The sequence below is a fragment of the Natator depressus genome, chromosome 6 (assembly GCF_965152275.1).
Source record: "Natator depressus isolate rNatDep1 chromosome 6, rNatDep2.hap1, whole genome shotgun sequence".
In the NCBI taxonomy this organism is placed as follows: Eukaryota; Metazoa; Chordata; order Testudines; family Cheloniidae; genus Natator; species Natator depressus.
In genome coordinates this window covers 88,965,089-88,991,896 of record NC_134239.1, presented here as the reverse complement: position 1 = coordinate 88,991,896, position 26,808 = coordinate 88,965,089, and the positions used below count along the sequence as shown (strand labels likewise).

The 26,808-nt window shown below is 48.9% G+C and overlaps 1 protein-coding gene across 1 annotated transcript in view; it reads left to right on the top strand.

Moving 5' to 3' along the window:
- LTBP2 (latent transforming growth factor beta binding protein 2) overlaps positions 1 to 26,808 on the top strand; it is a 127,785-nt gene that overhangs the window by 12,602 nt on the left and 88,375 nt on the right. Inside the window, exon 3 of the mRNA XM_074955944.1 lies at positions 14,768 to 15,011. Within this exon, the coding sequence (XP_074812045.1) occupies positions 14,768 to 15,011 (244 nt within the window). The remainder of the gene's footprint in view (positions 1 to 14,767; positions 15,012 to 26,808) is intronic.

Sequence of the window (26,808 nt, the reverse complement as noted above, 5' to 3'; positions counted from 1 at the left end):
GCATCGCTGGCAGGCACTCAGCTGTCCCAGTGATGGGTGTGGCAGGAGGGCCAGAGGATGCCCTTTCCCAGTCCTTTGGCCCTGAAGCCCCCTTAGTCGTTACACTGATGTCTTTGAATTTCTCCACTGTTTGGTTGAGACATAAACAAGGAGAGAATTCCCTTCTCTGCCTGACTCACCCCACCCCCTGTTATGGGCATGGTGTGCTTCCCACGGCAGAGAGAATGGAGCACCCACTATGGGTGCTGTTACATATATAGTTCCCAGAGCTGGGCCGCATGTCCCCTGTTGGTGCTGCAGCACTTCTGGCCAGGTCAGTAGTCCATGCTAACATCGACTGCGTCAGAGACCAGCCCCCTTACCCTTGTTAATTTGTTATTAATCAGGATCGGGGCCCCACTAGGCTGGGTACTGCACATACACATTCAGAGACATGGGTCTGTTTCTAAGAGCTGATAAATTTGAAACAAGACCCAAGTGATTGTGATAAATTGCAGGAGGGAGAGTGGTGAGGGAGGGTTGTGGAGATACGGTCACATGGCAGCTGCTGCCCCCCAGATTGATGGTTCCAAATGATCTGAACGTTTTTTTACAAAAGCAACTAACTAGGTTGGCGAAGGGGCTGCTCTGGGAGGGGCTGGGGTGTGGAAGCCTGCTCTAAGGGGGTGTGCACACTAGGGAGACAACAGAAAATGGCTTGAACGCTCAATCAATCCCTGACCAGCTCATTACTGGGGAGCTGCTCTCCCAAGGAGGCTGTGTCCCTTCATTCTTTCCCAAGGTAGGAATTACTGGAGCTGTGTGAGCACAAACACCTTCACCCCTATCCCTCAGTTCTGATACAGCACCCAGGGGGCCCTCTGTGTGGGGAACCCTCTTCCTCTCCCTGGCTGTTACTTCAGAACTCCTCTCTTGCCTGTAAATGCAGGGCCCTCTGGGCTGGGGCCTCCTGCAGGGCAGCTCTGCTCGACACAGTCATAGGACTAAAACAGAGTGCAGTGATTTACAGGGAAATAATCCATGGAGGGGGCTCTGGTGACATCATTAACCACATGAGCCTGGAACTCCTGTGATGCAATTAATTACATTGTAAATCAGGGCAGCTCACTGGCTGCTGGTGAGTTTTCTTAACCTGTGGATCCAGCACGCTTGCAAGTTTCCAAACACATAAATCCTCTAAAACCGCAGAATGAATGAAGAGCGGGGTTTATCCTGCAAAGGCCTCAGCTCCAACATTCGCTGCGGCCATGCTTCGTGGACCACCCGCAGAAATCTGCCTGTTCCCCTCTGACCTGCTGCCCAAATAATCCCAGAGAGACTCTGTGCAGAGAACATTTGTAAATCCAAGCAGCAGTCTCTCTCCTTTCCATGCCTGTCTTCAGTGGGCCTGACTTCTGGAGTTGGCCATCTGGGAATTCTGCTTCACCCGTCTGTGATGCTGTAGTGGAGCTGGGTCTGCATCTGGGGTTTATAAAGTGGAGTAGATTGCAGCTGCTCTTCTTGTGAGCCCTGTAAATCAAACCTCTGTCACAAGCAAATAAGGAGAGCAATAGTAAGAGGAAGGAAAGTCTGGAGGAGACTGGGCTCCTGAGCAATAAGCAGCACTACAGGGAAGTGGAGGGAGTGGCTAGTTGTCCTTGTCTCCCCTGCCCAGGCATTCAGGGTCAGCATTGTGTCCGCAAACTTGTCTGGTCTCCTCATAGCCCTGTTTAAACACAACAGGACAGCCTGGTGCACACAAGCCATGAGTGACCACTGTAGACCCACACTGGCCAAGATCTGTAGGGAGAGAGATGAGTGAAATGTATTATATGGGACTGACATGAGGGTAATGGCAAAGGACTGAGGAAGCGTAGGCAAAGTATCCGGAAGATACTGCCTGATGGTGAAATGGGTCAGGCTGAGGAACCGTCTCCCAAGGGAAGGGATGGGAGCCCTGTTTAACAGTAGACTGACTGAGAGGACAAGATAGCTAGATGAAGAACCTAGATCTTATCCTTCTCTGGATTCTGTAACTTAATATGGAGAGGCAGCCCATGGAGACTGCAGGTCCCAAACCCAGAAATGTGGCCTGCCTTGAAGAGCTCTCTATTGTGCACATCTCTTGGACTGGAGGCTGATGACTGCCCCCAGAAGGGAAGGGGGAGTACCTAGCCGTTATGATAGGTCTCAAAGCGCTTTACAAATGAGGTCAATATCTGACCTGAGCTGGGAATAGAACCTGAGTTCCAGTCCAGTGCTCTGTCCACAAGGAACCACTGTCAGCAGTGGTCTGGTGACTGGCCTTTGGTTTCTGGCTGGGCTAGGAGGATGCCACGGCTTGAGTCACTCTACAGGCCAACTCTTCCCAAGCCTTTCAGAGCAAGGCTTCCTCTGAACTGGTGAGAGCTCAGCCAGGACCTCGGTTGTTGCTTTGGTTGTCCTCTTTAACGTCTGCAGGCGGCTATGTCCTAACCCTGGGGCTTTTGCAATAAGGAGCCTCAAGTTTTCTATTCCCATCTCCTGCCCCAGCAATTCTTGCTTAACCTTATTCTTGCTTGAAAGGAGGCTGGACACACAGCCCCAAATAGGGTTGCTCCAGGCTCCTTACCCCTTTCAGGATCTTGCAAACCCACTCGGATTTAGCGTGTTTCCTTCAGCCCATTCAGGGTCTGATCCTCTCCCCAGCTCAAAGATGGAATAAGTGCCCTGTCCTTGGGGAACTCCCTGGAAGTCAGGATGGGCCAGAATCCTCCTCCTACCCACACTCCATCTCTAGCTCTCTCTCTCTGCCTGTGTTTCTTTCTTCTGTTTGTCTGTGCCTCTCCTCCCTAAACCACTGAGGTCAAGCCCTAGTGTCCCTCTGGGGCTCCTCACCTGCAGAGTGTCACACATGTGAGTGCTTTGCCCTTTCTGGCTCATTTGCACGTTAGGTTGATCTGTGCTAATTAAATTTAGCTCTTGGCATCATCTTGCTGCTGTTTCGCTGCTAATGAAACATGCAGATTGGAAACAATTTTCTGAACTGCAACTGACGGATCCTTAAATCAAAGAAAATTGAGATCAGGCCTGTCGAAAGCGGAGAGGCCTGCAGATGCCCCCACTGGCACTGCAGTACCATGCCCTCTGTTATTCTCACTGCCACACTGTGCCTCCCACGTCCTCAGCACCCTCTGATGTCCTTGCTTCCTGGCTGAGAATCTCCCCTGCTCTTGCCCAGCAGGCGAAGGGGGTGAGGGATTGGCGCACTGTGGCTGGGAGACTGGTTAGAACTGTGGGTAACTGCCATTAATTTTCCCACCTGTTCCTGCTGAAGTCACTGCTCGCAAAAACGGTTTTGTGCCAAATCTGGACCTGATCCCCCTGCATCTCCTTTTAGATGAGCCTGACAGGAAGACACATGTCCATACGGGGACATCACAGCCACACCCTGGGCAACCATTTCTGATGGGGGATGCAAAAGGTGGGGGTGGGGGGAGCCTCCTCACTAGAGACATTTTCAATAGGGGCAAAGGGAACTTGCTTAAATGTGCAGTGAGATGGTTCCTCCATCCACGCTGGGGCCCAGCATCCCTCTCAGGTGACAACTCCCTTTCGGTGAGAGTGAATCTTGGGCCTGGCTGAAGTGAAGAGAGGAGACGGACCCAGCCTTCCACAAGCTCTGCTCTTGTCTGAGCTGCCCCTGGGATCTCTTCCCAAGGGACATTTGCCCTCTGAACATTGATGTATCAAGTGCTCCCCCTCTTTCAATCTCTTGCTGGACTGGACCTGAGCTGTTTCCATGGCAAAGTACATTCTTGGCCCTGGGTGGTGATGCTGGAGGGGATCTGGTGCTTGCCATGCACATGGGAGCCACTTGTCATGGGCTTCAAGAAACATTCTTGTTCTGCTGCTGGACACTAGTCCCCACTGCGAGAATGGGGCCCTGGAAAGGAATAGGGTTTTATATTGTCTTACTCTGGGTGGGCTCCCTGCTAGTGCCACAGAGCCTGGGGGGAAGGGCAGGGTGCTGTGTGGGCAGTGGTAGGAGCTGTAACAAAGTGGGGATTGGGCAGAGGTGGGAGCTAGTTTGAGGCCTGTGGAACGTGCAGGTGGGAGGTGAGGTGGAGGAGATCAGGAACTCCTCAGCACAGCCAACGGTATTACTAACATGCCCATCCCTGAATATCCAGGCCCCCTGTTTCCAGCTCCTTTGTTCCTGCCTGGCTCCAGTTCTAGTGACCCCCTCCGGATAGTTCAGAGTGAAAGTATCTGCTCCTGCCAGAGCGGGGGGTGCAGGGCACAAAATGATGTGTAGGTTGCAATGGAGCCTGAGTCCAGGAGCTGTCTGTGCCCTTGCTGCATGAGGCTGTTGTAGTAGGTGGGTCTGAAGCCAGTGTGCATCAGAGTTCCCAGAAAACCTCCCCTCTGGGTTGGCACCGTCTGACTCCACGCTCCAAAGCCACCTCCAGCTAAGCGGAGTTCTCCTTCCATTGTAAACACATGTACGTTCCTTTCTTTAGCATAAAAATGCAGGACTCTTGAGTTCTTTCCTGTTCGGGGTTGAGTTTCCCTGGGCCAGCGGTGCTCCTGGCCTCTGAAATCTCTCCTCCTTCCTCTCCTGGTGAAGTGCGATTCTTCCTCTCCTCGTCTTTTTATAGCCCTCTTGCTGTGCTGTCACTTCCCAGCTCGGAGTTCCCATCGTGCTGGCTGATTAAAGCCTTCCGCTCGTGAAGTGTTCCTGCTGTTGCGCCGAATGTGCCAGGACTTGTGATGGAGACGGAGACTGCGTCTGCTCTGCAAAAGCCATTTGCAGGAGTCAGAGCAAGGGCCTGGGAGAGTAGGTACCACAGCTGTGCCTGAATCTTCCTGATTGGAAGGAACTGGAGATGGGGGCTGTACTAGGCAGCTCTGGAGCATGCGGGGGGAACTGGGAAGGAATCTGTGCTGCTTGGCATGTTTGTGTAGCTGTTTAGATTTATGGATGAGCAGGTTAATGTATCTGTTTTAGAACATTTCAGGCTCCCAGAAGCATTTGAGTAGCAGTTAGAATTCATGAATGTGCCAGCAGCAAACAGACCAGAGGAGCTTAAACATCATCGCTGGCCCCAAGAGGTTTCAGACAAGACAGCCCAGTAACCCGCATTAAGTGCTGCCTGTGGGGCTTTCCCCCTCCGTCCCAGGCACCACCTCCCCACCTGTTCTGTCCATCTGGCTGTAAGAGTGCATCTCAGCGCACCTGCCCCAATGTTTTTATCCTGGTCTCAAGTGGGGTCCACTCTACTGCAGGTCAGGGTCCAGAGGCGGTTAGAACAAACTCGGGCATCAGGGGAAACCTTTGTGAATAAAGGTTCAGCCGATGAAATCTGCCCAGAGTATCCCAGAGCCCCATCGACTTCACCTAGGTAACAGGACCTGCCCAGGTCGACAGTGAGAGAATGAGGCCCCACTTTGTTCACTGCCGGATCTTGTGATTGTTAATGTAATTATTCCAGAGAAGCCAAATAATTTCTGTTCTGGAACAAGGGGCCAAAGGCTGACTCACCTCCTTTCCCCACCCCACCAGCAGCCAAACAGTAGAGAGCATGTTGGGCTGCCAGACGGTGTCTGTAAACAAAGTGCGGGGCCAGCATCTTTCTCTCATTAGGGACTTTTCTGTGAGCAGCACAAATGCTATCTGGGAGCTGGGCTCCTGCCCATGTGGGCTGCCTGTGACTGCTCAAGTGCCCGGCCATTGTCGGCAAAGATTAATTATAAGGACACTTTTCAGAGTAACAGCCGTGTCAGTCTGTATTCGCAAAAAGAAAAGGAGTACTTGTGGCACCTTAGAGACTAACCAATTTATTTGAGCATAAGCTTTCGTGAGCTACAGCTCACTTCATCGGATGCATACTGTGGAAAGTGTAGAAGATCTTTTTATACACACAAAGCATGAAAAAATACCTCCCCCCACCCCACTCTCCTGCTGGTAATAGCTTATCTAAAGTGATCACTCTCCTTACAATGTGTATGATAATCAAGTTGGGCCATTTCCAGCACAAATCCAGGTTTTCTCCCCCCCCCCCCCACACAAACCTTCCTGGACACTACAGTGCTAATAAACAATGGTCACATAAACACCACCCTATACCGGAAACCTACTGACCGCTATTCCTACCTACATGCCTCCAGCTTTCACCCTGACCACACCACACGATCCATCGTCTACAGCCCAAGCTCTGCGATACAACCGCATTTGCTCCAACCCCTCAGACAGAGACAAACACCTACAAGATCTCTATCAAGCATTCTTACAACTACAATACCCCCTGCAGAAGTGAAGAAACAGATTGATAGAGCCAGAAGAGTTCCCAGAAGTCACCTACTACAGGACAGGCCTAACAAAGAAAATAGCAGAACGCCACTAGCCATCACCTTCAGCCCCCAACTAAAACCCCTCCAACGCATTATTAAGGATCTACAACCTATCCTGAAGGATGACCCAACACTCTCACAAATTTTGGGAGACAGGCCAGTCCTTGCCTACAGACAGCCCCCCAACCTGAAGCAAATACTCACCAGCAACCACATACCACACAACAGAACCCACTAACCCAGGAACCTATCCTTGCAACAAAGCCCGTTGCCAACTGTGCCCACATATCTATTCAGGGGACACCATCACAGGGCCTAATAACATCAGCCACACTATCAGAGGCTCGTTCACCTGCACATCTACCAATGTGATATATGCCATCATGTGCCAGCAATGCCCCTCTGCCATGTACATTGGTCAAACTGGACAGTCTCTACGTAAAAGAATAAATGGACACAAATCAGATGTCAAGAATTATAACATTCATAAACCAGTCGGAGAACACTTCAATCTCTCTGGTCACGCAATTACAGACATGAAAGTTGCAATATTACAACAAAAAAACTTCAAATCCAGACTCCAGCGAGAAACTGTTGAATTGGAATTCATTTGCAAATTAGATACAATTAACTTAGGCTTGAATAGAGACTGGGAGTGGCTAAGTCATTATGCAAAGTAACCTATTTCCCCTTGTTTTTTCCTAACCCCCCCCCCCAAGATGTTCTTGTTAAACCCTGGATTTGTGCTGGAAATGGCCCAACTTGATTATCATACACATTGTAAGGAGAGTGATCACTTTAGATAAGCTATTACCAGCAGGAGAGTGGGGTGTGGGGAGGTATTTTTTCATGCTTTGTGTGTATAAAAAGATCTTCTACCCTTTCCATAGTATGCATCCAATGAAGTGAGCTGTAGCTCACGAAAGCTTATGCTCAAATAAATTGGTTAGTCTCTAAGGTGCCACAAGTACTCCTTTTCTTTATAAGGACACTGTTAACATGGGGAGGCCTGACAGGGGATGGTAAATCTCAGGCAGGCCTTAGAGCAAAACCTTTCTCTCCTTGAAGCTAAACTAATGGTTCTGCTGTGTAAACATTGCTTGGTCCCCAGCAGCCTCCCTCCCCAATGCTGTTCTGCTGGAGTTTGGGTTGCTGGGGACACTCAGGCTGATATTTTTAAAGCTGCCTAGGGGACCCTGGCATCCTGTTCCCATTCATTTCCCAGCTATAATGTGTTTTTGTTTAATTTTTGATCTCCTGATCTTGTACATGGAGCAAATCGGGGGCTCTATCCAGATGGAAATGCAACCAGAGGCAATGTGTCTGTGGGAAAGGAGGGGGGAGGAGCTTCTGTTTATGTCTAAAAGCCATAGGTTGGGTCTCAGCATTGGGACAGGAGAGAGGGTATGGCCAGAATGTTGCCCCTGTTCTTTGAGGAGCTAATGCCTGTAACATACCAAGCACAGGTGTCAGAGTAGCAGCCATGTTAGTCTGGATCCACAAAAAGAAAAGGAGTACTTGTGGCACCTTAGAGACTAACACATTTATTTGAGCATAAGCTTTCGTGAGCTACAGCTCACTTCATCGGATGCATTCAGTGGAAAATACAGTGGGGAGATTTTATATACACAGAGAACATGAAACAATGGGTGTTACCATACACACTGTAACGAGAGTGATCAGGTAAGGTGAGCTATTACCAGCAGGAGAGCGGGGGAGGGGGGGAACCTTTTGTAGTGATAATCAAGGTGGGCAATTTCCAGCAGTTGACAAGAACGTCTGAGGAACGGTGGGTGGGGGGAAGGGGGGGAATAAGCATGGGGAAATAGTTTTACTTTGTGTAATGACCCATCCACTTCCAGTCTTTATTCAAGCCTAAATTAATTGTATCCAGTTTGCAAATTAATTCCAATTCAGCAGTCTCTCCTTGGAGTCTGTTTTTGAAGTTTTTTTATTGAAGAATTGCCACTTTTAGGTCTGTAATCGAGTGACCAGAGAGATTGAAGTGTTCTCCGACTGGTTTTTGAATGTTATAATTCTTGACGTCTGATTTGTGTCCATTTATTCTTTTACGTAGAGACTGTCCAGTTTGACCAATGTACATGGCAGAGGGGCATTGCTGGCACATGATGGCATATATCACATTGGTAGATGTGCAGGTGAACGAGCCTCTGATAGTGTGGCTGATGTGATTAGGCCCTATGATGGTGTCCCCTGAATAGATATGTGGACACAGTTGGCAACGGGCTTTGTTGCAAGGTTCCTTGTCTTTATACCAAGCACAGTGATTTTCTCCCTTCTCCAGCTCACAGTTTTCCAGGGATTTTTGTTCTTCATTATCTGTGTATACGACTGAATCCAGATCTTGGGCAAAATTCTCTGGCCATGTGGCTTTTTCCAGTCTTGGGGGTTGAAATACAATGGGGAAAAAATGAAATTTCCTGAGACTCAAAGGCTGGGAAGATGCAGAAACATACAAGTATCTAATTCTGGGACACCTGGACACTTCCTGCTAAACTGAGAATTGGGGATGGGGGTGAGCGAGTTTTAAGTTATGGGACGAAGTTTGCAACCACTTGGAATGTTCCTTAGTTCCTACCCAGACAGATCAGCAAACCAAGGTATATGCAGAGCATCCTAAGCTACAGGACTCTTAAGGGCTTTGTCCTCAGTGAAGTGCAGCAAGGGAATGAAGATGAGGATAGTTCTTTGTACAATGCTCAATCCCAGCACCCACTCTGACTCCTTCCTCCTTGCCCTAACTCCTCATGGCCCCACTCCTCTCCACTCCTTCCTAGCTGAGCAATCTTTTTGCCATCCCCGACGGGCACCTTTACCCAGTCTCAATTGTTACGCTGTCCCACAACCACCTCGTCACAGCCTCTCCATCATGTAGCTGTGGAACTCTCCCAAGAATTGCCCTCTGCCCCACCACCAGCCCCCAGAACAGCTTTGGGAATTGGGCTACTTGCCCAAAGTAGGGGAGAGGGTGTTCAGCAAATGTAGACGTGGAAGTGAGGGAGGCAGTTTGATAGGACAGAAAAAAAGTGGGATTGTCTGCCTTGTCTCCACCTTAAGGAACAAGTCCCTGCCGTTCCCTGGGGTGACAGCACTAGCTGGTCAGGTACAGGGTGGGTGATGGGGACTCCCTTCTGAACTTAGCCTTTTACATTTCTAAAACACACTTTTAATTTGAGCCTCCGGGGCTTAATAAACAACTATAGGTTGCAATGTTGTGAGGCTGGGCTTAGGGTTGAGGCACGTGGGCTGAGTCTCAGAGGATCTGGGATTGGTTCTGGTTCTTCCACAGACTCCCTGTGTGAACTGGGGCAAGTGATTTAATCTCTGTGTGCCTCACTTTTCCCTTTGTAAAATGGAGACATGCAAGGGGCGGGGGGAGAAAGTACTCTTGGCTACTCAGACTGGTGTGCTCTTTGGGGCAGGGACTCTCTCTCACTAGGGGTATTTCTTCACTGCAGATTTAGCCTGGGCTCTGATTCATTTCTTGTGCCTCTGCCCCATCCCAACCCAGCACACATGCCTCTGCCCCAAGGTTAGTGGTGCTTTGAACCCGGGACAGCTAGCATGGCTGGGAATGTGGCAGGTGCCACATTCACTCATGCTGGTAACCTGCCCACTGTGCCATGAGGACTCAGGCTAAATTACTCAAGTGCTGATAGTCCTCCAGTGCCTTCCCACAATTTCCCTTGAGGGCGTAGAAGTTCTCCCACAGTTCATTGGAAAAGAATCATAGAGCAGCTCATCTTATTCCAGCGCAAAGAACCACGGGATATGCCCCCAAAAGCCCTAGTGACACACATGGGTAAGTGCAGCCCCAGTGACTCAAGCAGGGCTTTGGAGTGTGGCTGCTTGCACTAAGGCAGGGGTTCTCAAACCGGGGGTCAGGACCCCTCGGAGGTCACGAGGTTATTACATGGGGGGGGTCGTGAGCTGTCAACCTCCACCCCAAACCCTGCTTTGCCTTCAGCATTTATAATGGTGTTAAATATATAAAAAAGTGTTCTTAATTCATAAGGGGGTCGCACTCAGAGGCTTGCTGTGTAAAAAGGGTCACCAGTAAAAAAGTTTGAGAGACACTGCACTAGGGTGACCAGAGAGCAAGGGTGAACAATCGGGGTGGTGGAATAGGCTCCTGTATAAGACAAAGCCTTGAATATCAGGACCATCCCTATAAAATCAGGACGCCTGGTCACCCTAGCTTGCACCCAGCTTAGGCTAACGTCGGTGCTCAGATCTTGGTGCTGATCACCCAAGTTACCTCTGCAATGAAGAGTTATCATATGTGTTTTGTACAGCTTCTGGCACAGTGGGGCCCTGATCTCAATTGGGAACCTATAGGTGCTAGAATGGGGTGGGCAAACGTTTTGGCCCAAGGGCCACATCTGGGTATGGAAATTGTATGGTGGGTCATGAATGCTCATGAAATTGGGGGTTGGAGTGCGGGAGGGCTCCAGCTAGGGGTGCAGGCTGAGGTAGGGCTGGGGATGAGGGGTTGGGGGTGCAGGAGGGTGCTCTGGGCTGGGACCGAGGGGTTTGGAGGGCAGGAGGGGGGGATCAGGGCTGGGGCAGGGGGTTGGGGTGCAGGAGAGGGCCGGGGGGCAGGCTCCGGGTGGCACTTACCTCAAGCAGCTCCCAGGAACAGTGGCATATCCCCCCTCTGGCTCCTACCCCGAGGCGCGGCCAGGTGGCTCTGCGTGCTGCCCTGTCCGCAGGTGCCGCCCCTGCAGCTCCCATTGACTGTGGTTCCTGGCCAATGGGAGCTGCTGGGGTGGCGCTTAGGGTGGGGGCAGCGTGCAGAACCCCCTTGCTATCCCTATGCATAGGAGCCACAGGGGGGGCATGCCGCTGTTTCTGGGAGCTGCGTGGAGTGGGGCAAGCCCCTGATCCCACTTCCCAGCTGGAGCGCTGGAGCGGGGCAAGCCCCAGACCCCGCTTCTCGGTGGGAGCTCAAGAGCCAGATTAAAACGCCTGGAGGGCCAGATGCAGCCCCCGGGCCATAGTTTGCCCACCCCTGTGCTAGCCCTACGATTATTTTGATTATGTTGCAGTGTTGTCAACTCTCATGATTTTATTGTGAGTCATGCAATATGTGTTGTTTTTCCTTAAAGCCCCAACTCCTGGAGACAAGTGATTACTGGAAAATCTCAGTTTTCATTTTAAAAGAGTACGTTTCTAGCCCTAATGGTGCAGAGAAAAGCTTGAAACGTGACCTGGGTGTAACTTAAGAGCTGGAAGGCAAATAAAAAGAATCCAATATTTATAATTTTTTTGAGAAGCTTGTGATTTTTCAGGGCCTGACTCATGATTTTTAAATTCTGAGGGTTGGCAATGCTGCTGCTGTCAGGTGATCAGCCCTCTGTTGCGCATCTGGAGTGGGTGAAAAACAGTTTTCAGAGGGCTTTTAAGTTCTTTTCTAAGCCTGCTGGGACAGCTTGGCAGGGGATAGATCCAAAGGCTGGAATATTTCAGCTACGGCAGTTTCCCTACTGCCTGAAGAGAGAATGGGTCTGACCCCACTCCCCTCCTTCACTTGCTTTATCTGAGCAGCTCAGGGATTCCTAGAATGGTTAAAAGAAAAGGAGGACTTGTGGCACCTTAGAGACTAACCAATTTATTTGAGCATAAGCTTTCGTGAGCTACAGCTGACTTCATTTGATTCATTCATCAGATGAAGTGAGCTGTAGCTCACGAAAGCTTATGCTCAAATAAATTTGTTAGTCTCTAAGGTGCCACAAGTACTCCTTTTCTTTTTACGGATACAGAAGAACATGGCTGCTACTCTGAAACCTAGAATGGCTAGTCTCTGATGGCTGGGCTCCTGATAAAGTACCAGAGTTTAAAGCTGACGTGAATATACTGTATGTGAGAAGGGTTAGTGGGTTACAGATTGTTGTAATAAGCCATAAATCCAGTGTCTCATTCAGTCCATGCACTTAACCACCCTTTTTATACTATGACTGCAGAGATATTAATGGGCCACTCTATCTTGATTGGTCCCTTAGAATGTGTGCTAACTACTTATGCTAAACAATCTGTTCCACCTTGTATTTAGCTTTGATGCTCGGAGTACTTTCCCCAGACCTAAAAAGAGCTCTGTGTGGCTCGAAAGTTTGTGGCCAGGTCTGCCCTACAAAATTATGTTGACCTAAGTTACATCGGCATACAGCTGTTGCAGTTATTCCATCGCTACGCTCCTTGTGTTGGCAGTGCACATCCTCACCAGAATTGCTTGTATCGATGCAGAATGCAGTGCACTGTGGGTAGGTATCCCACCATGCAACTCACCACCATCCAGCACAGGGTGTTTTGGGACGTTTTTGCAATGCCTATTGGGGCCAAAACAAGTCATGCAGGGGTGACTGGGAGCATGGGGTCAACTTCCCATAATGCAGTGTTCTGCATCCCATAATATTTCACACCTTCTTTTCAAAATCCCCGCAAACTCGCACGTCCTTCCTCTAGCTACCCTCTCTGACAGAAGCATGGAGCCTGCACAGCTCTGCACTCTTGTCATGAACTTTGCAAGCACAGGGTGCATGATCCTCTAATTCTAAATGACATCGAACCCCGGAGTGTCAGACTTCACTGACATGGCGGAATTCTTGCCTGACTGGGACCCTGGTTGTGCTCTGGGATCTGCACTGATGGCCAATTCACTTCACAGAGGGGGTGTAATTCCAGTTGTTGGCTTTAGCCTATACAACCCTAAGTGGTTTGTGTTCTGCCCATCCCTGAGACCTGCCTCTTTCCCAGTACAGTAACACAGTGGTCAAGGTCAACTTAAGTAACCATGCCAACATGCCCATGATCTCCCTGGGAAGGGGCTGGTGGCAGGTCATTTTCAGACAGGACCCATCCCCACTGCTCTGATAGGACTGTAGGGCCTTTCTGTTTGGATTCTGGGGGAGGAGGTATTTGGGAGTGAGTCAAGCTGGGTGAGGAGGTGGCATGTGTGGTCAGGTTTGTAAACGTTTTCTTCGTCCATGTGCCTTTAGTGATGAACTGGCGCTTGGATACCAGTGATGAGTGTTGTATGGGAACCCGAACAGAAGGGAGGTGCACTAAAAGTCTACGTAGCTATTTGAGAACATGGCTGGTATGTCAGAATGCCTTAGACACCCGTCCCTTCTGCTTGGATCATGGAGGAACTACACAATCTAAAATAACCCTGATAGAAAAGTTCACTGCACATTTCAGCCCCCACAGAAAGGGTCCATTTCGGCTCAGGTTGAGCCGCAGGTGAAAGTTGAATTGTTCTTGCATTATCCAAACAGGTTCCCCTAGACCTAAAATCCGAACCCTCCGGCGGGGCTTCTGTTGGTTGGGGCTTCCTTTCCGTTAAGGGAGATGCTTCCATTTGGTCTCCTTTAGCCACGAGCCATGTAGCTGTTGTCCAGTGGAGAATGACTAACTTGGTCCCACTGAAGTGAACTGTGATTTCCTGACTATTACTGTCTGGATTATAAGCCCAATTTGGCTCCTCTTAACTTGGGAAGCATTAGGGCCTCCAGCATGTAATTAATGGCACTTTCCTCCCAGAGTCAGAGCTGAAGCTGATGTGCTGTAATTAGGAACACACACAGGCTGTGAGAATGATTTGGGCATGAAGTTAATGAACTGTAAGTCCCTGTAACTGCTGAGGAATTTGGGCATGGTGACTTCAGAATTAGCTGGCAGGGGAAGGGTAGGAATGTTCCAGAGAGGACAAGAGAGCTCAGAGGGATCAGGGAGGGGATCCATAAAATATAACCATGAAATAGAATAATAAAGCAATATCATAAAATGAAACCTAATACAACAACTCCCAAGGGATCCCAGAGCCATATTGTCCTCCGCCTCCCGCTTCCCTTCTCCAATCCCTCCCTGTGCTATTGCAGCTCCTGTTCTCAGCTTAATTGAGACCTTCTTCTTGCAATGAGCTCTCTGTGGGGATCAGGGCACTAGATTGTAAGCTTTTCTGAGCCCATTTCTGCTCTCACTTGTACCAAAGTAATTCAGGAGTAGCCCCTTTGTGTTCAATGGAGGGATGAGTAGCAACTCTCAGCTCTCTCTCTTGTAGATCATATTAATGATCCATGGTAATCACAGTACTGAGACTTTCACCTCCGGGGTGCTGGTTCCAGTCTAGCCCAGAGCTGTAGCAACCCAAAAAGATGTGACCTGTGTGAAATGTCAGTCTAACCTTCCTCTTCACCCCAGTCTTAGGAGTTCACCTGCCCTTAGGAGTTGACTGAGGGAAGGGAAGGGTCTCTCCTGAAGCTGGGATTTAGCCAAGGGGTGGTGGGGAAGGGAAGCCTCCTTTAACTGTCTGTGTCAGGGGTGGGACAGGTTGCGTTATCCCGCTCCTTAAACTGCAACTGTATGGAGAGGGCAACATGGGCCTGTTGCACTGGGAGCCATGTATCTCTGTTCACTCCTTTCCATGTCCCTCCAGCCGTCTGTGACCCTCCATGCCAGAACAAGGGATCCTGCAGCCGACCCCAGCTCTGCATCTGCCGCTCAGGTTTCCAGGGTGCCCAATGTGAAGAGATCGTTCCAGAACGAGCATACCATCCTCCTGGCTCTGTGGCAGCCCTCCAGCCCCCAGCAGGCTCCCTTCCGAAGAGGGCTGGCAGTGCAGAGAGAGAAGGCTCACCCAGAGGGGCCCAGACACCTATCCTGCAGCAACCACGAGCTGGGTAAGTCACCCCAGTTATCAACAGGAACCAGATTCCCTTGACAAATGAAAATTAACCCCAGGGTTTGTGCTGTGCTGGGCCAGGCCCTGCTTCCATTCCAGGCCCCAAGCTCTCATTCCCGAGGCCCAGCCAGTGCTCTAGGGAACAGTGCTCTGCTTTGCTATGCAGAAGATCCAGCTTCTTTCCAAGTCACAGGCTCTTCCTTGGGGCGATTAGAGCTGCAGAGTACTGGTGCAGGGGCGATTGCCCTGAATCCACTCTAAAGCAGAACTAGGTTTGTCTCCATCACCGTCTCCTGGTTCCTGGGAACAGGTGCGACTGTGGGGAAGAGCCTGTGGTGGAGTATTCACCCCACACTGGCCTAGGAAGGGTTAATGAGACTGAGAAGGAGCCAGATAAGCACATAGGCCACACCTGAGAGGAACTAGGTGGCCTAAGTAGCCACAGACTGAGGAAGGAGCTCAGTGAGAAGGAACAGGCGGGGCTAGTATAAAGCCAGGAAATTGGCAGCAGAAAAAGGGCTGCAGTGAGGGAGCCTTCAGCCACTCTGGTTGTTAATGAGGGAGGGAAGGAAGGAAGGAAAGCCAAGGGGGGAGAGCAGAAACCTCAGGAGATTGAGGCCCTGAAGAAGGGGTTTATCCAGAAGGGTGGTGGAGTGAAAGCCTGAGAGAGGTGGAGTAGGAAAAGGCTCAGGGAAGTGGTAGCAAGGTGGGACATTGCAGACCTTGGCTGCTGATTAGAGGGTCCCTGAGCTGGAAACTGGGCCCGGGTTCCCCTACCAGCCACGGGGGAAGTGGCACAGTCGGAGCAGTGGATTTGCAGCCTGCCTGGGACTGTTCATCCTGTGGGACTTTGATACCCCCATAAGGGGAAAGCACAAAGTGACCTAGCCAGATGGCCAAGCCATGAAGAGAGAGCACCCTGAGTCTAGGGTGACCAGATGAAATGGAGAAAATATCGGGATACATGGGGGAAGCAAAAAAAAAAAAGCGGCTGGAGTTGCCAAAGCAAAAAACACGCCGGAGTGGCCAAAGCCGCAATATCGGGACAAATGGTGTCCCGACCGTGCATCAGTCAGGACACGAGACAAAGACCTAAAAATCAGGACAGTCCCGCTCTGGTCACCCTACCTGAGTCAGAGAGAGAGAGAGAGATGGCAGGGTGCATGAGCGAGCAACAGAAGAGAGTGTCAGACTTGGAAGGAACTAATCTTCAGGGCAGCCAGGAGGAGGCGCTCTCGTGGTGAATGTATCCCAGGACAGAGCCTCCCCAAGGTTTAATAGTGTTGTCCTTTGTCCAGTTCAGTAGCATCTTTAATGGTCTCAGCCAGGAAGACAGGCTGGTGGCTTTTTGTGTGTCCAAGCAACACCCCCAGGTAAGAATATTGGTTAGAATTGTGCTATTATTATATGCAGAGAAGAGCACAGGTACTCGGGATAGTATACAAATGTACGCAGGCGTTTCCAAGGTGCCTATCATCATAGATCCTAGGAGCAAAGGGTTGGTGTAACTGTTACACACTTATATTACACGACTGTATACAGTTCTTATATATCGTAGTGTAATATAGTAGGTGCATGAGCATCTGGTGCAGGATTATTATGCTTAAGTAACTCTGCAGCTTTTGTTTATTTGATACTGTGTCTAAGCGAGACTAACCCCCTTCTAGATTGAGTACTGTGTGGTAGGGGCTCAAGTTGGTTGTTGTTTCTTTGTTTCTTGTGTGTTAAAAGTAGCTCATTGGCTACAGCCCAGTTCCCTCTAAGCTAAGCTGTAATCTATCCCATAGCTCGTATTTTGTAAATCCCACTGTAAGTGTAGGCTTTTTCTCTTGTAAGCCTTAGGGTGGTCATACACTTCCCAGCTACTACTGGGAATATTCCAAAAAAGTATCTTTGTTGTTTTGTATATTTGCGGAGTGGGGGTACCTGCTAGAGTAACGTAATGGGTGGGAGTTTTGCAGGATCCATATCAGTGTTCTTCTGTAAGTGTTTATGGATGTCTGAGCAAAGTGCTTGGCTTTGTGTCCAGCTCCAGAAAGCATGCCTGCATCCTACCTGTGTCCTCTCCAGCGGGTTTGTTTCTGTGGAGGCTGCAAGATGACCCTTTCCCCAGCACTTTGAGGAGAGCATTTCATTCTTGTCACTATTATCGCTTTCATATACGTGCATCTTATACAATTGCAATAGCTGGAGATTCACCTATGGCCAATGCTGACTGCTACCTGCAGCTGGCTCTTCCTCCAGGATGAGGCGCCCACCATTTCCCTGGGAGATTATTCCACCACCTAATGCATCTCCTTGTTAGGCAATATGAAGTGGTACTGGTAGCTGTGTTCTGCCAGAGAGGTGTGAGGCTACTGCAGGCCTAGCTACAGACAGGCATGTGGTCCTTGCATGTGCCATGGTCTGTACTGATGTTCAGTCCTTCAACCTGGGGTCTTTCACAGAAATCTAGTAAATGACTGATTGCAGGTGACTGTAAAGCTTGTTATGGTGATGCAGCTTCCCAAGGCTGTAAAACTGACTCTAATACTGTCCGGAGCTTCCCAGCCTGGGCCTGTAACCCCAGAGAAGCTGAAGCAAATAAATCAACCGTTGTTTGTTTAGCAAAGCCAAGTTCTGCTTGTGGGGTGTTGCTCATGTCCAGTGAGTCGAGCCAGATCTCTCAACTGGCTTGCCAACACCCTTGGTTCAGAGAGAAGATATGGAAGAACATCTTAGGAGGGTCAGGAGTGAGGGGTCACTGCTGGTTCCATGTCATAGATATCGTGAGGCAGCTCTGAGATTCAAAACACACTGTCAGCCCCAAAAGTTCCAGCACAAGGTTATTGGTAATGAGGGGAGCTCAAGCAAGAGCAGGGGTTTGTAAACTTTGAAGTCCAATCCTCACTACAGGAAATGCCAGGACACAAAACCAATCTTCAGACCGATTCTCACTGCTGGGTTTCCACTACTCTAAGGTGGATTATTTGTATCTAGTAGTTGTATTACCGTAGTGCCTTGGAACCCCAGTCATGGACCAGGACCCCGGAGTGTTAGGTGCTCTACAAACATAGAACAGAAAGCTGATCCCTTCACCAAAGAGCTTGTGATCTAAACAGGGGTGTGGCAACCTTTGGTTGCAAGGGTTTTTGAAATAGTTCTTGACACATAGGCAGTGAGCCTCTTCTCATGTTGTTCAAAAACTGTCTGCACCAAATATGTCCATTCTCACAGGAGGATGGACTGGTTTTAGACCATTTTCTGACCTCTCCTGTCACTAGCTGGCTGGGTTGCTGCTGCACTAACATGCTGGCTGTCAATGTAGGTCTGTAAGGAAAGAGTTTTCAGTTTCAATCTGGTGCTGCCTTGTTAGCAGTGTCCATGGTGTTCAGTGTTGTCTTTTCCTTCTGTGTGGTGAATCCTGCCCCACTGCTGTGGCATACAGGAAGGGCTTTGTGAGGTACCCCAAGGAGAGGTCTCTGCTTACAGGGCAGATTCTCTCACAGGCCCCAGGTGGTGATTATAAATTCTGACTGGCTGTGTTGCAGAGTTGAATAGCGAGTGCCCAGCTGTGTCTCTGGGCTGTACTGTGGGGGGATTTCAGCTGTCATCCTAAAACAACTGGCTGGTGTTGAAATGAGGAGAGAAACCTCACTCACCACCGAGCCCATGGAGCTGGCTCTTGCAGCTTTTCGCACAGTGTCAGTGCTGGTGTTGCCCATTTCTTTTGCTGGTTACTTCAGTTTGGATGTGCTGGAATTGTCTGCTCTGTACTGGTATCCTGGCCTCGGCTACTCTACCATGGTGACGGCTCCGTCGGGGTTCCCTTCAGGACATGCTCCAGACAGGTACAGAGCTTGATAAGGAGAGATGGCAAATTCCTTTTCATCAGGCCCTTTAGCGAAAGTTAGAGCCCAGTTGCCCCCAAGGGTGGTTATAGGCCTGTCTGAGATGAATGATGCTGACTGCGATCTAACTACGGGGATTAGCCTCACTTGCACATTTGGTCTCAGGTTAATGAGCCTTGGGAAGTTGTTGGAGGAGCCCACGTAACCACAGTCCTGACCCCCAGTTTGTGTGGGCTCCTGTTTTTGTGGTTGACTGCAGTGACTGATGCCAACAGCTGACCTGGCAAAGAGCAAGGATGGAGTGGTGGAAACACTGTTTTTTGGGATGGAAACCTGCCCTTCAGCTGCCTGTCCTTATGGACAAGCTCCTAGTGAACGTGCCCAGACTGCTGGTCACCTCACACCTCAAGGTCCTAGCATGGGAAACAGGTGCAGTGATTTCTGGGGACCAGGCCTTAGCATGCGTCCCTATTGAGTGCTCCCTGAGAGAGTCTGGAAATTGTGACCCCCAACAGTTCTGAGAATATATTATTTATGTGTATTACCATAGACCCTAGGTGCGTTAGTCGTGGACCAGGACCCCGCTGTCCTTGACCCTGTACAAACATAGCACAAAAAGACAGCCTGCCCCAGAGAGCTCACAAGCTAAATATAAGATGAGAAATGGATACAGACTGAGGAGGTAGAACAAAGACACAATGAGACCCTGTTGGTCAGCATGAGAGGCTGCGTACTATCACAGTTATACCCCCAGCCTTAGTAAGAGGTAACTGTCCTGAACTGAGGGGATTAGAAACCCTTTGACAGACAGACAAAAGGTTTGGTAGATCAGGTGTGTTCTGGGGTAGGGTTTCCATCTGCGACTGGCAACTGTTGGAAACAGGGTGCTGGACTAGATGGACCAATGGGTTGGCCTAGTATGGCAATCCTTGGTACTTCTTTGAGTGAGGTAAGGGTCCCAGGGAGATTGGGGTCCCAGTGATCGAGGGCAGTGGTACGTCAATGGGTAATCCAAGGAGTGACTCCCGGTGATAGCCATCTGCATCCTTGATTGGAGTCTGATCAATGAGGTAAAGCTGACGTGAGCTGGGCAAAGGCTCAAATGATGTCTTGAAGGCTGAGCCCTTGTTGCCAAAAGCCCCCTGTTGCGAACTGGAGACAGCAATGTTCTCTAGGATAAAGGTCTTTCCCCTCTTCACACTCACTGGCATCAAGTGTGTTTGGAGTTAAATTGTAAAATCATCTCCTAATTCCCATCCCTGGGAGAAAATTGTGTCCACATCAGGGGTAACCACATTTACCCACATCTGCTGCAGAGGGGAAGTTGCATATTGGCCTCAACCTTGAGTGTCCTCCAGTATTTCCTAATGGAACCCGTCCCTGCCCTGTCAGGACAATCTTCCACGGCTTTCACTGAATCCTTGGCTTCCCCACACTGCTTATTACTGTACTCCCTTCCCCTGGAGGCTAGGGGAGAGTCGATGTTTCTGCATGTCTGGTGTTCCCATACTTGAAGACACATGCTTCTGGGAGAAGGAGGTGAGTTTTGAATTCCTGCGCTGTTTTCAGGATTGGTGGGACCAGAGCCCCCGTTCCCAAAATTCAGACTGGGAAAGAGTCGGCACTTTCCATGCCCCTTTATTACACGCCGTGTTTGGCAGAGGTTCAAAGCTGGTAGTGGGCTGGAGGCAGCCACAGGGAGCTTGTCCTGTACAGTGTGAGAGCTGGGAGGCATGGGAGTGGCACCCTTTGACATGCTGAGTGCTAGAGAGGAGTATTCTGGGCTTGTCAGTGATTGGGAAGCGTTGCCCTTCTGGCCTGGCCTAGTCACAGATCCTCTGTTGGTGCCACACTAGCCTGAATCCCTGCCCAGAGAGAAGGGAGGTCCTGACAGTCCACCAGGCAGGCGGAGCTGCACCTTGGCTCAGAAGGCAAACTAAATGGAAACAGTTCAGTTTTTCTACTTTTGAAGTAAACAAACAGTAATTCTTTGGATAAGAAGGAGCTGCAGGGAATATAACCCCTGCCCCTCCCCCAGGAATGGCCTGCTGCCCTGCAACCACTTGCATGTTAATTCCAGGCCAGTGTGTGAGGAGGAGGCCCCCGTTGCTGGGACCACAGGAAGTTGCTTCTGTGGGAACGCGGTGCATAAATCTGTATCCAGAATCTATCTGGTGGGCTCCTGCTGCCCAAATGACACGTGCTGGACTGTGGCTGTATATCAAGCAAGGAAGGGCTACTTGGACCTGCAGAGCAGTTTCCCAGCAGCCCAGCCATGGGAATAGGAAAGAGCTCTGTTTTAAGGTGCTTAGACACTGCATGGACATCTTGCTGGAGCTGAACTGTGGAGACTAGAGAGCTGCCTCTGGGAGGACTTTGTTTCAACAAGGTGGTTGTTAGGAGCATACTTGGTGTTTCAGACCTAGAGGTGTGGAGGAGGACTTATTCACAACACCCTCACTTCAGTGGCACCTCTTCTTGGCCCTGCCTTCTCCCCAGCACTCACGAGACACCTGAGGGGAAAGAGTGAAGGTTCTGTCTCTACCTGTGCTCTCTGTGTTGGGGTTAGGAATACCATCTGTAGGGAGCAAAATTTATGGTAGGATCTCGAATGAGGGGAGAAGGGCGAGTGCAGCTGGGGTTGGTGGTTGGGGAATGTGTATTTTTCTCCCTCTAAAAATTAATTGAAATAATCTGTGATTGTTAAATTTCACCATAACAACACAACAAACCTAGAGATGGGTTCCAATTCTGAAGGTGAACAGAGGGCTAGAACACTTATTTGAAAAGAAAACTTAGATTAGGTGGAGGGGAGCCTGCAACAATCTTCAGTTTTCTCATGGAAATTACAGACCGTGGCTCAAAGGCAGCCTCTAATAACCAGAAATTTAGAATCCCACCTTGGTAAAAAGAGTCAACTGGTCTAGGATTAGCAGATAAGATGGCTGTCCAGTTTTGAGACCCAGCTGGCTTTAGAAGATGCCACTCCAAAAGAAAATTAGACCTTCTGAAAAAGTAAAATCCTAATTTTTTTTCAAAATAACATCTCTAAAAGCTTTTGTCCAGTTAACCCTGAATTTACACATTCAGGATTAGAATGGACGCTTTCTTGCAACCTTAACTATGGTGTTGCCACTGCTGAGTGTCCATAACTATTTGTTAAATAATACAGTACACACAGTGCCAACTGGAATTTCTTATTTAGCCTTACAAATGGTGTACATATTGTACACACCTTATGCTGTTCTGTTCACTTAAGGCTGTCACTCAGTTTAAGTTAATGAGAAATACTGTTTAGTAACACCAAACTAGCTTCTAAAAATGGGACCTTAACTTGGCCAAAAAGCCACGATACGCAAATGCTTTTCACATGCATGTTCTACTGAAGGTTTCACACACTGCTGAGTTCAAAACCAAAGCAGGATATTCACAACACCACACATACCCCAGTAAATTGAGGGTAATATTTAAGGGTAAGTCATAGGGGTCCAAGCCCCACTTTACACCTGTGCGGCATGCTTATGCACAGGGCTTACACAACACAAATGTAGCTACAGTGGACATTTCCTTAATCCAGACAGGCCCTTATCCACAACTTTCTAGGGCACTTTCCTTTAGCAACAATTTTCCCGAGGCAGCTAAGCATTTAAGTTTCTTGATCCAGCGCCATCTGCAAGTGGATATTTGAAACCTTGTTAAAAACATGAAACTAAAAAGCCAATGCCAGTCTAAATGGAATGATGTGAAAAAAGCAGTTCTGCTTGGAGCAAAGAGAACTTTGAGTCTCAGATCTCAGCCCCTCTCCGGTTTTGACACAGTTGAAAGCCTTTGGCAAGCAAGCTGGGAAGCCTATAAGAAAAACTAGAGCTGCCCAAGAGACGTGTAGATGTCATTTTTCTTACATAAAAATACTGTTTTAAAATCACATGGCATGTAACCCCATTTCGGCACTATAGACAATTGCTTGGCTTTCTAACATTTTAAACCTGTCAGCACTTGTGAATTAAACTAAACTGAATTAAGGCCACTTTAATTCTGATTAACAGCATCCACACAGGGATTGAATGGGATTTAACTAACCCACTTCAAATTTATGCCTTTTAATTAATTTGGATTATTTTTCCTGGATGTCCCTGTGTAGACAAGCCCTAATCCACTTTTTCATTCTCATTTTTCTAGCTGAAAGAAAAACTGTCAGATTGTCATTTTAGACTCTGTATTGCAGAGCAGAGTGACACTGGAAATACGGCATGGGTATGCTATGTGAGGCTATATTAACAAATCTGGTTCACAGCATATTTTATATATAGAATATTTGACATATAATCTATAACAACACAGTTTGAATGCATCCAATGAAGTGAGCTGTAGCTCACGAAAGCTTATGCTCAAATAAATTTGTTAGTCTCTAAGGTGCCACAAGTACTCCTTTTCTTATTACAGTTTCAATAGTAATTACAGACAAAAAATCTATATTAAAAGAACATTAAGGCCACAAGGTCAAGTAGAGAAAAGTTAGGAACTGCGGAATGAAGGTTGTCTGTGCTATCTTAATTCAGCCTTCTCGTGTGTATGGCTCACAAACCCCTTTGAGTAAGCTTTGGTAAGGAACAGTCAAAGCAGAGGGGAAGAGAAGGGACTGGGAAGTGGTGAGCAGAGGTAGAGTAGAGAGGGAAAGTAGAAGGAGGGAAGAAAAACTGGATTAATTCACAGTTCATTCTGAGAGACAATACTTCACATAAAATTTCTTTTCAATTTTTCCCTACTGGGCTGTGGGGGTCAAGTGAGGGAGAACAGAAAATACAAAGGTTTCTTTTTTTCCCTGGAAGTTTCCAGTTTTTTCCCCCTGGACCCTCACATCTCTAGCTACAGTCTTTAATTACATATCCTACTTTTTGGTTAAAAACTTGTTTAATAAAAAAGCTGCTTAAGCCAAATCAAAATGGGAGACTTTTGTTATTCCAGAAGGAGAGTTTCCACACACAGACTTGCACTGAAATAACAAACAGTGTGAATTAAAACCAATTTAGTTGTTTCGGTGCAAGCTTGTGTGTAGAGCGTGCATGAGGGACCCAGAGGGATTAGAAACGTAGGCAGGAAATAAGAGAATGTGATTCAACCTGGAAAAATGTTATCTATTATGTCTGGAGGAAAAAAAATTCCCATAGCCTGAGTCTCAGGGGAGGGAGAAACCTGGGAAGGAGGAAGACCTGAGAGAGATGGCGGGATGGTAGCAGGCAGCAAATTGAACAGGCAATGACAGTGTCATATGGCTGTATGAAAGGCCAAGCAGCTTTGGGCTTTGTAGTCAGAGGCATAATGTCCTAGAGCCCCTCTGTCTATGCATATGGAATATTGTGTTGAGTTTGGGGCACCTCCTTACCAGAAAGATACTGGCAATTTGGGAGGAATTCAGAGAGCAATAAAATGAGCAAGGGGCTGGAGGGAGTTATGGGGAAACATCAGTAACGCAAAAACTGTGTAGCTGAATTAAGGGATGGCCGTAGGGCATGGGGGGACATACTACGAATTTGTAAATAGCTGAGGGGAGTAACCACTGAGCACTAGATTGCCCTAGTCCTGGCAGGGGTGCATACTTATTGTCCAATTGTGAAGGGACTTTTACAACTCTTTCTGGTGGCTCTGAGCAGGGTGTGAAGGCATGGTGATGAAAACACCTGAGACCTGTTTACCCTGGAGCTAGCACTGCTGGAGCTGCACTGCCTGGAAATTTCATGCCCAACTTTTGCCAGCACAGATGCAATCCTAGTGCTTGGTTCAGCTCCCTTCACCCTGGGTTATGCTGGTCCCAGCCCTGCGCTCCCTGCTGGTCCCTGAGATAAATATTGAGGGCCTGGCGGGGAAAGGAGCAAGTGCAACTTTGTGATGCGGAATCCTCTCCTTGGAGAAACTGCCCATTCCTTCAGCCAAGGGGCTATCGGGTAGAATGCAAATGGAGATACGGACGTATTCTTGGCCCAGACGCTGACTCTAATCCCTCCACTAATGAGCGACTGGAAGGATGGAGCTGGTGTTGATAACAGAGCAGAATCCCCAGGAGGCTTGTTCCCTGAATCCCAGCAATGCTGAGACTTGGACATCTGAGAAGAACATAGTGTAATTCCCCAGCATGGCCGTAATGGCCCATAAACCAAGGATGGGGCAACAGCACATTAGGGGGAGTAAGAGGAAGCCTAATTAAAGCAGAGCTCATGGATCCAAATGCCAGGTTCCCTCTGAGCTTCAAGCTGCGAATGAAACTCTATTGGGGAATGTCATTTTAAATTAAAACACCCAAAGTCCTCTTCAATCTGTAGCATTTTTAGGAAGATTGGGAGATTTCCCAGCATTTCTACTTTCTAGATTTCTACTTTCCTAGATTCAGGGCAGAAAAGAGGCCACTTCCACCCCACACCCCCCTGTGTTTGTGGAGCAGCAGCCTCTCTCTGCCCCTCCTGCAGTTTGCAAATAGAGAGACCCTCTCGGTCCCAGCTGTGCCCAACATAAATGGGGGAGGATGTTACTTATTTCCCTGCCTCCCGAGGGGGTGTGTGGGTGTGGAGATGAATCGGCTGATCTGTTTGTTCAGTGCTTTGAAGCTGGGAAGCCCAATGGAGGGGATGGGTGTTGCTAGTGAACAAGATGCAAATGTGACTAAATATGCTTGTTTTGTCTCTGTGTGACATGGAGATGAGTGACCCTCTCCCGTGAACCCAACAGGAGCATTTCCTCTGGTTAAGGCCTCGCCTATGCAGTATGTTTTCAGCAGGGCGGGATTGGGTCCCCAGCCCACTGTCATCGGATCCCACTCTGGCAGTCGGGGTCTCTGGAATGGGATGCTCAGCCTGCTGTGTTTGTCTGCAGAGGGCCTGCACGCATTGGGTTCAGGCGGGCTTTGCTTCTGTCATGTCTTTGTACTCAATCTGTTTCCTTTCTGCAGTGCCTGCCAGGTTGGGCCCCTCCTGCATGCTGCGCTGTGAAGTTTCTCATTAGGGCAGGTGCTTGCTCAGAACCGTAGTCAGGAGCCATGCCTAGGCTTGGGGAGTTTAAAGTGCTGGCTGCACTAGGAGCCCACATTTGGCTTAGGCCTAGTGATCTTTATGGAATACCAGGGGAGCCCAAGCTTTGCCCATCCAAGAGCTGCACTGGCATCGTAGCATGAACCAAGGGCCACTCTTAGACCTGGTTTACACAGTTTTTGTACCGGAATAACTATTTCAGATGGGGTGATTTATTTTTATCAGAGTAGTTATATGGGCACAGCCTCTTGTGTGGATGCTGTTATATTGGTATAAAGGTGCTTTATGCCAGTATAAATTATTCCCCTTCCCCTTCAGGGATAGCTATACTGGTATAAAACACCTCTCTATCAGTATAACTGTGTCCACACTAGGGGGCTGTACTGCTTTACCTATGCCAGTGTAGCTAAAGCAGTACAGCTTGTGTGTGTAGATAAGTTCATAATATGCATGAAATGAAGCCAACTGGAGCAACTCATTATTAATGAATGCTGCAGCCTATGGGGACAACAGGTTCCAGCATGCAATGCCCCATCTGTAACTGAACAGCCTGGCCTGATGTCTCTACCAGCTCCATCTCTGTATTGGAGCTGAGGATGGCTGAGGACTGTGTTGTGAACCCCATCAGCAGCATTTGGACTGCGCTTTGCCTGTTGGGTCGAGCAGATTTCAGATGTCCTTGTGTTTTGTCTTCAGGGGGTCACAGTTCTGTCCATCCTGTGGATCAGCCCCAATATCCAGTAGAACCAGTTAGAAACAAAGGCAAATCCTTCCTCCTGGCAGCAACAGCTGTGTGCCATGTTCTTGAATCCCCTTCCTGTGCCACCTTCATGCCGTGCAAGTGTTGCTCCCCTACTGAGGAAGCTGGGTTTTTGCTATGGTGTCAGCTCTTTTGCTCACTACTGGAGCAGCCAGCCAGCCAGAGAACAAAGGAAACTTAGGGCTT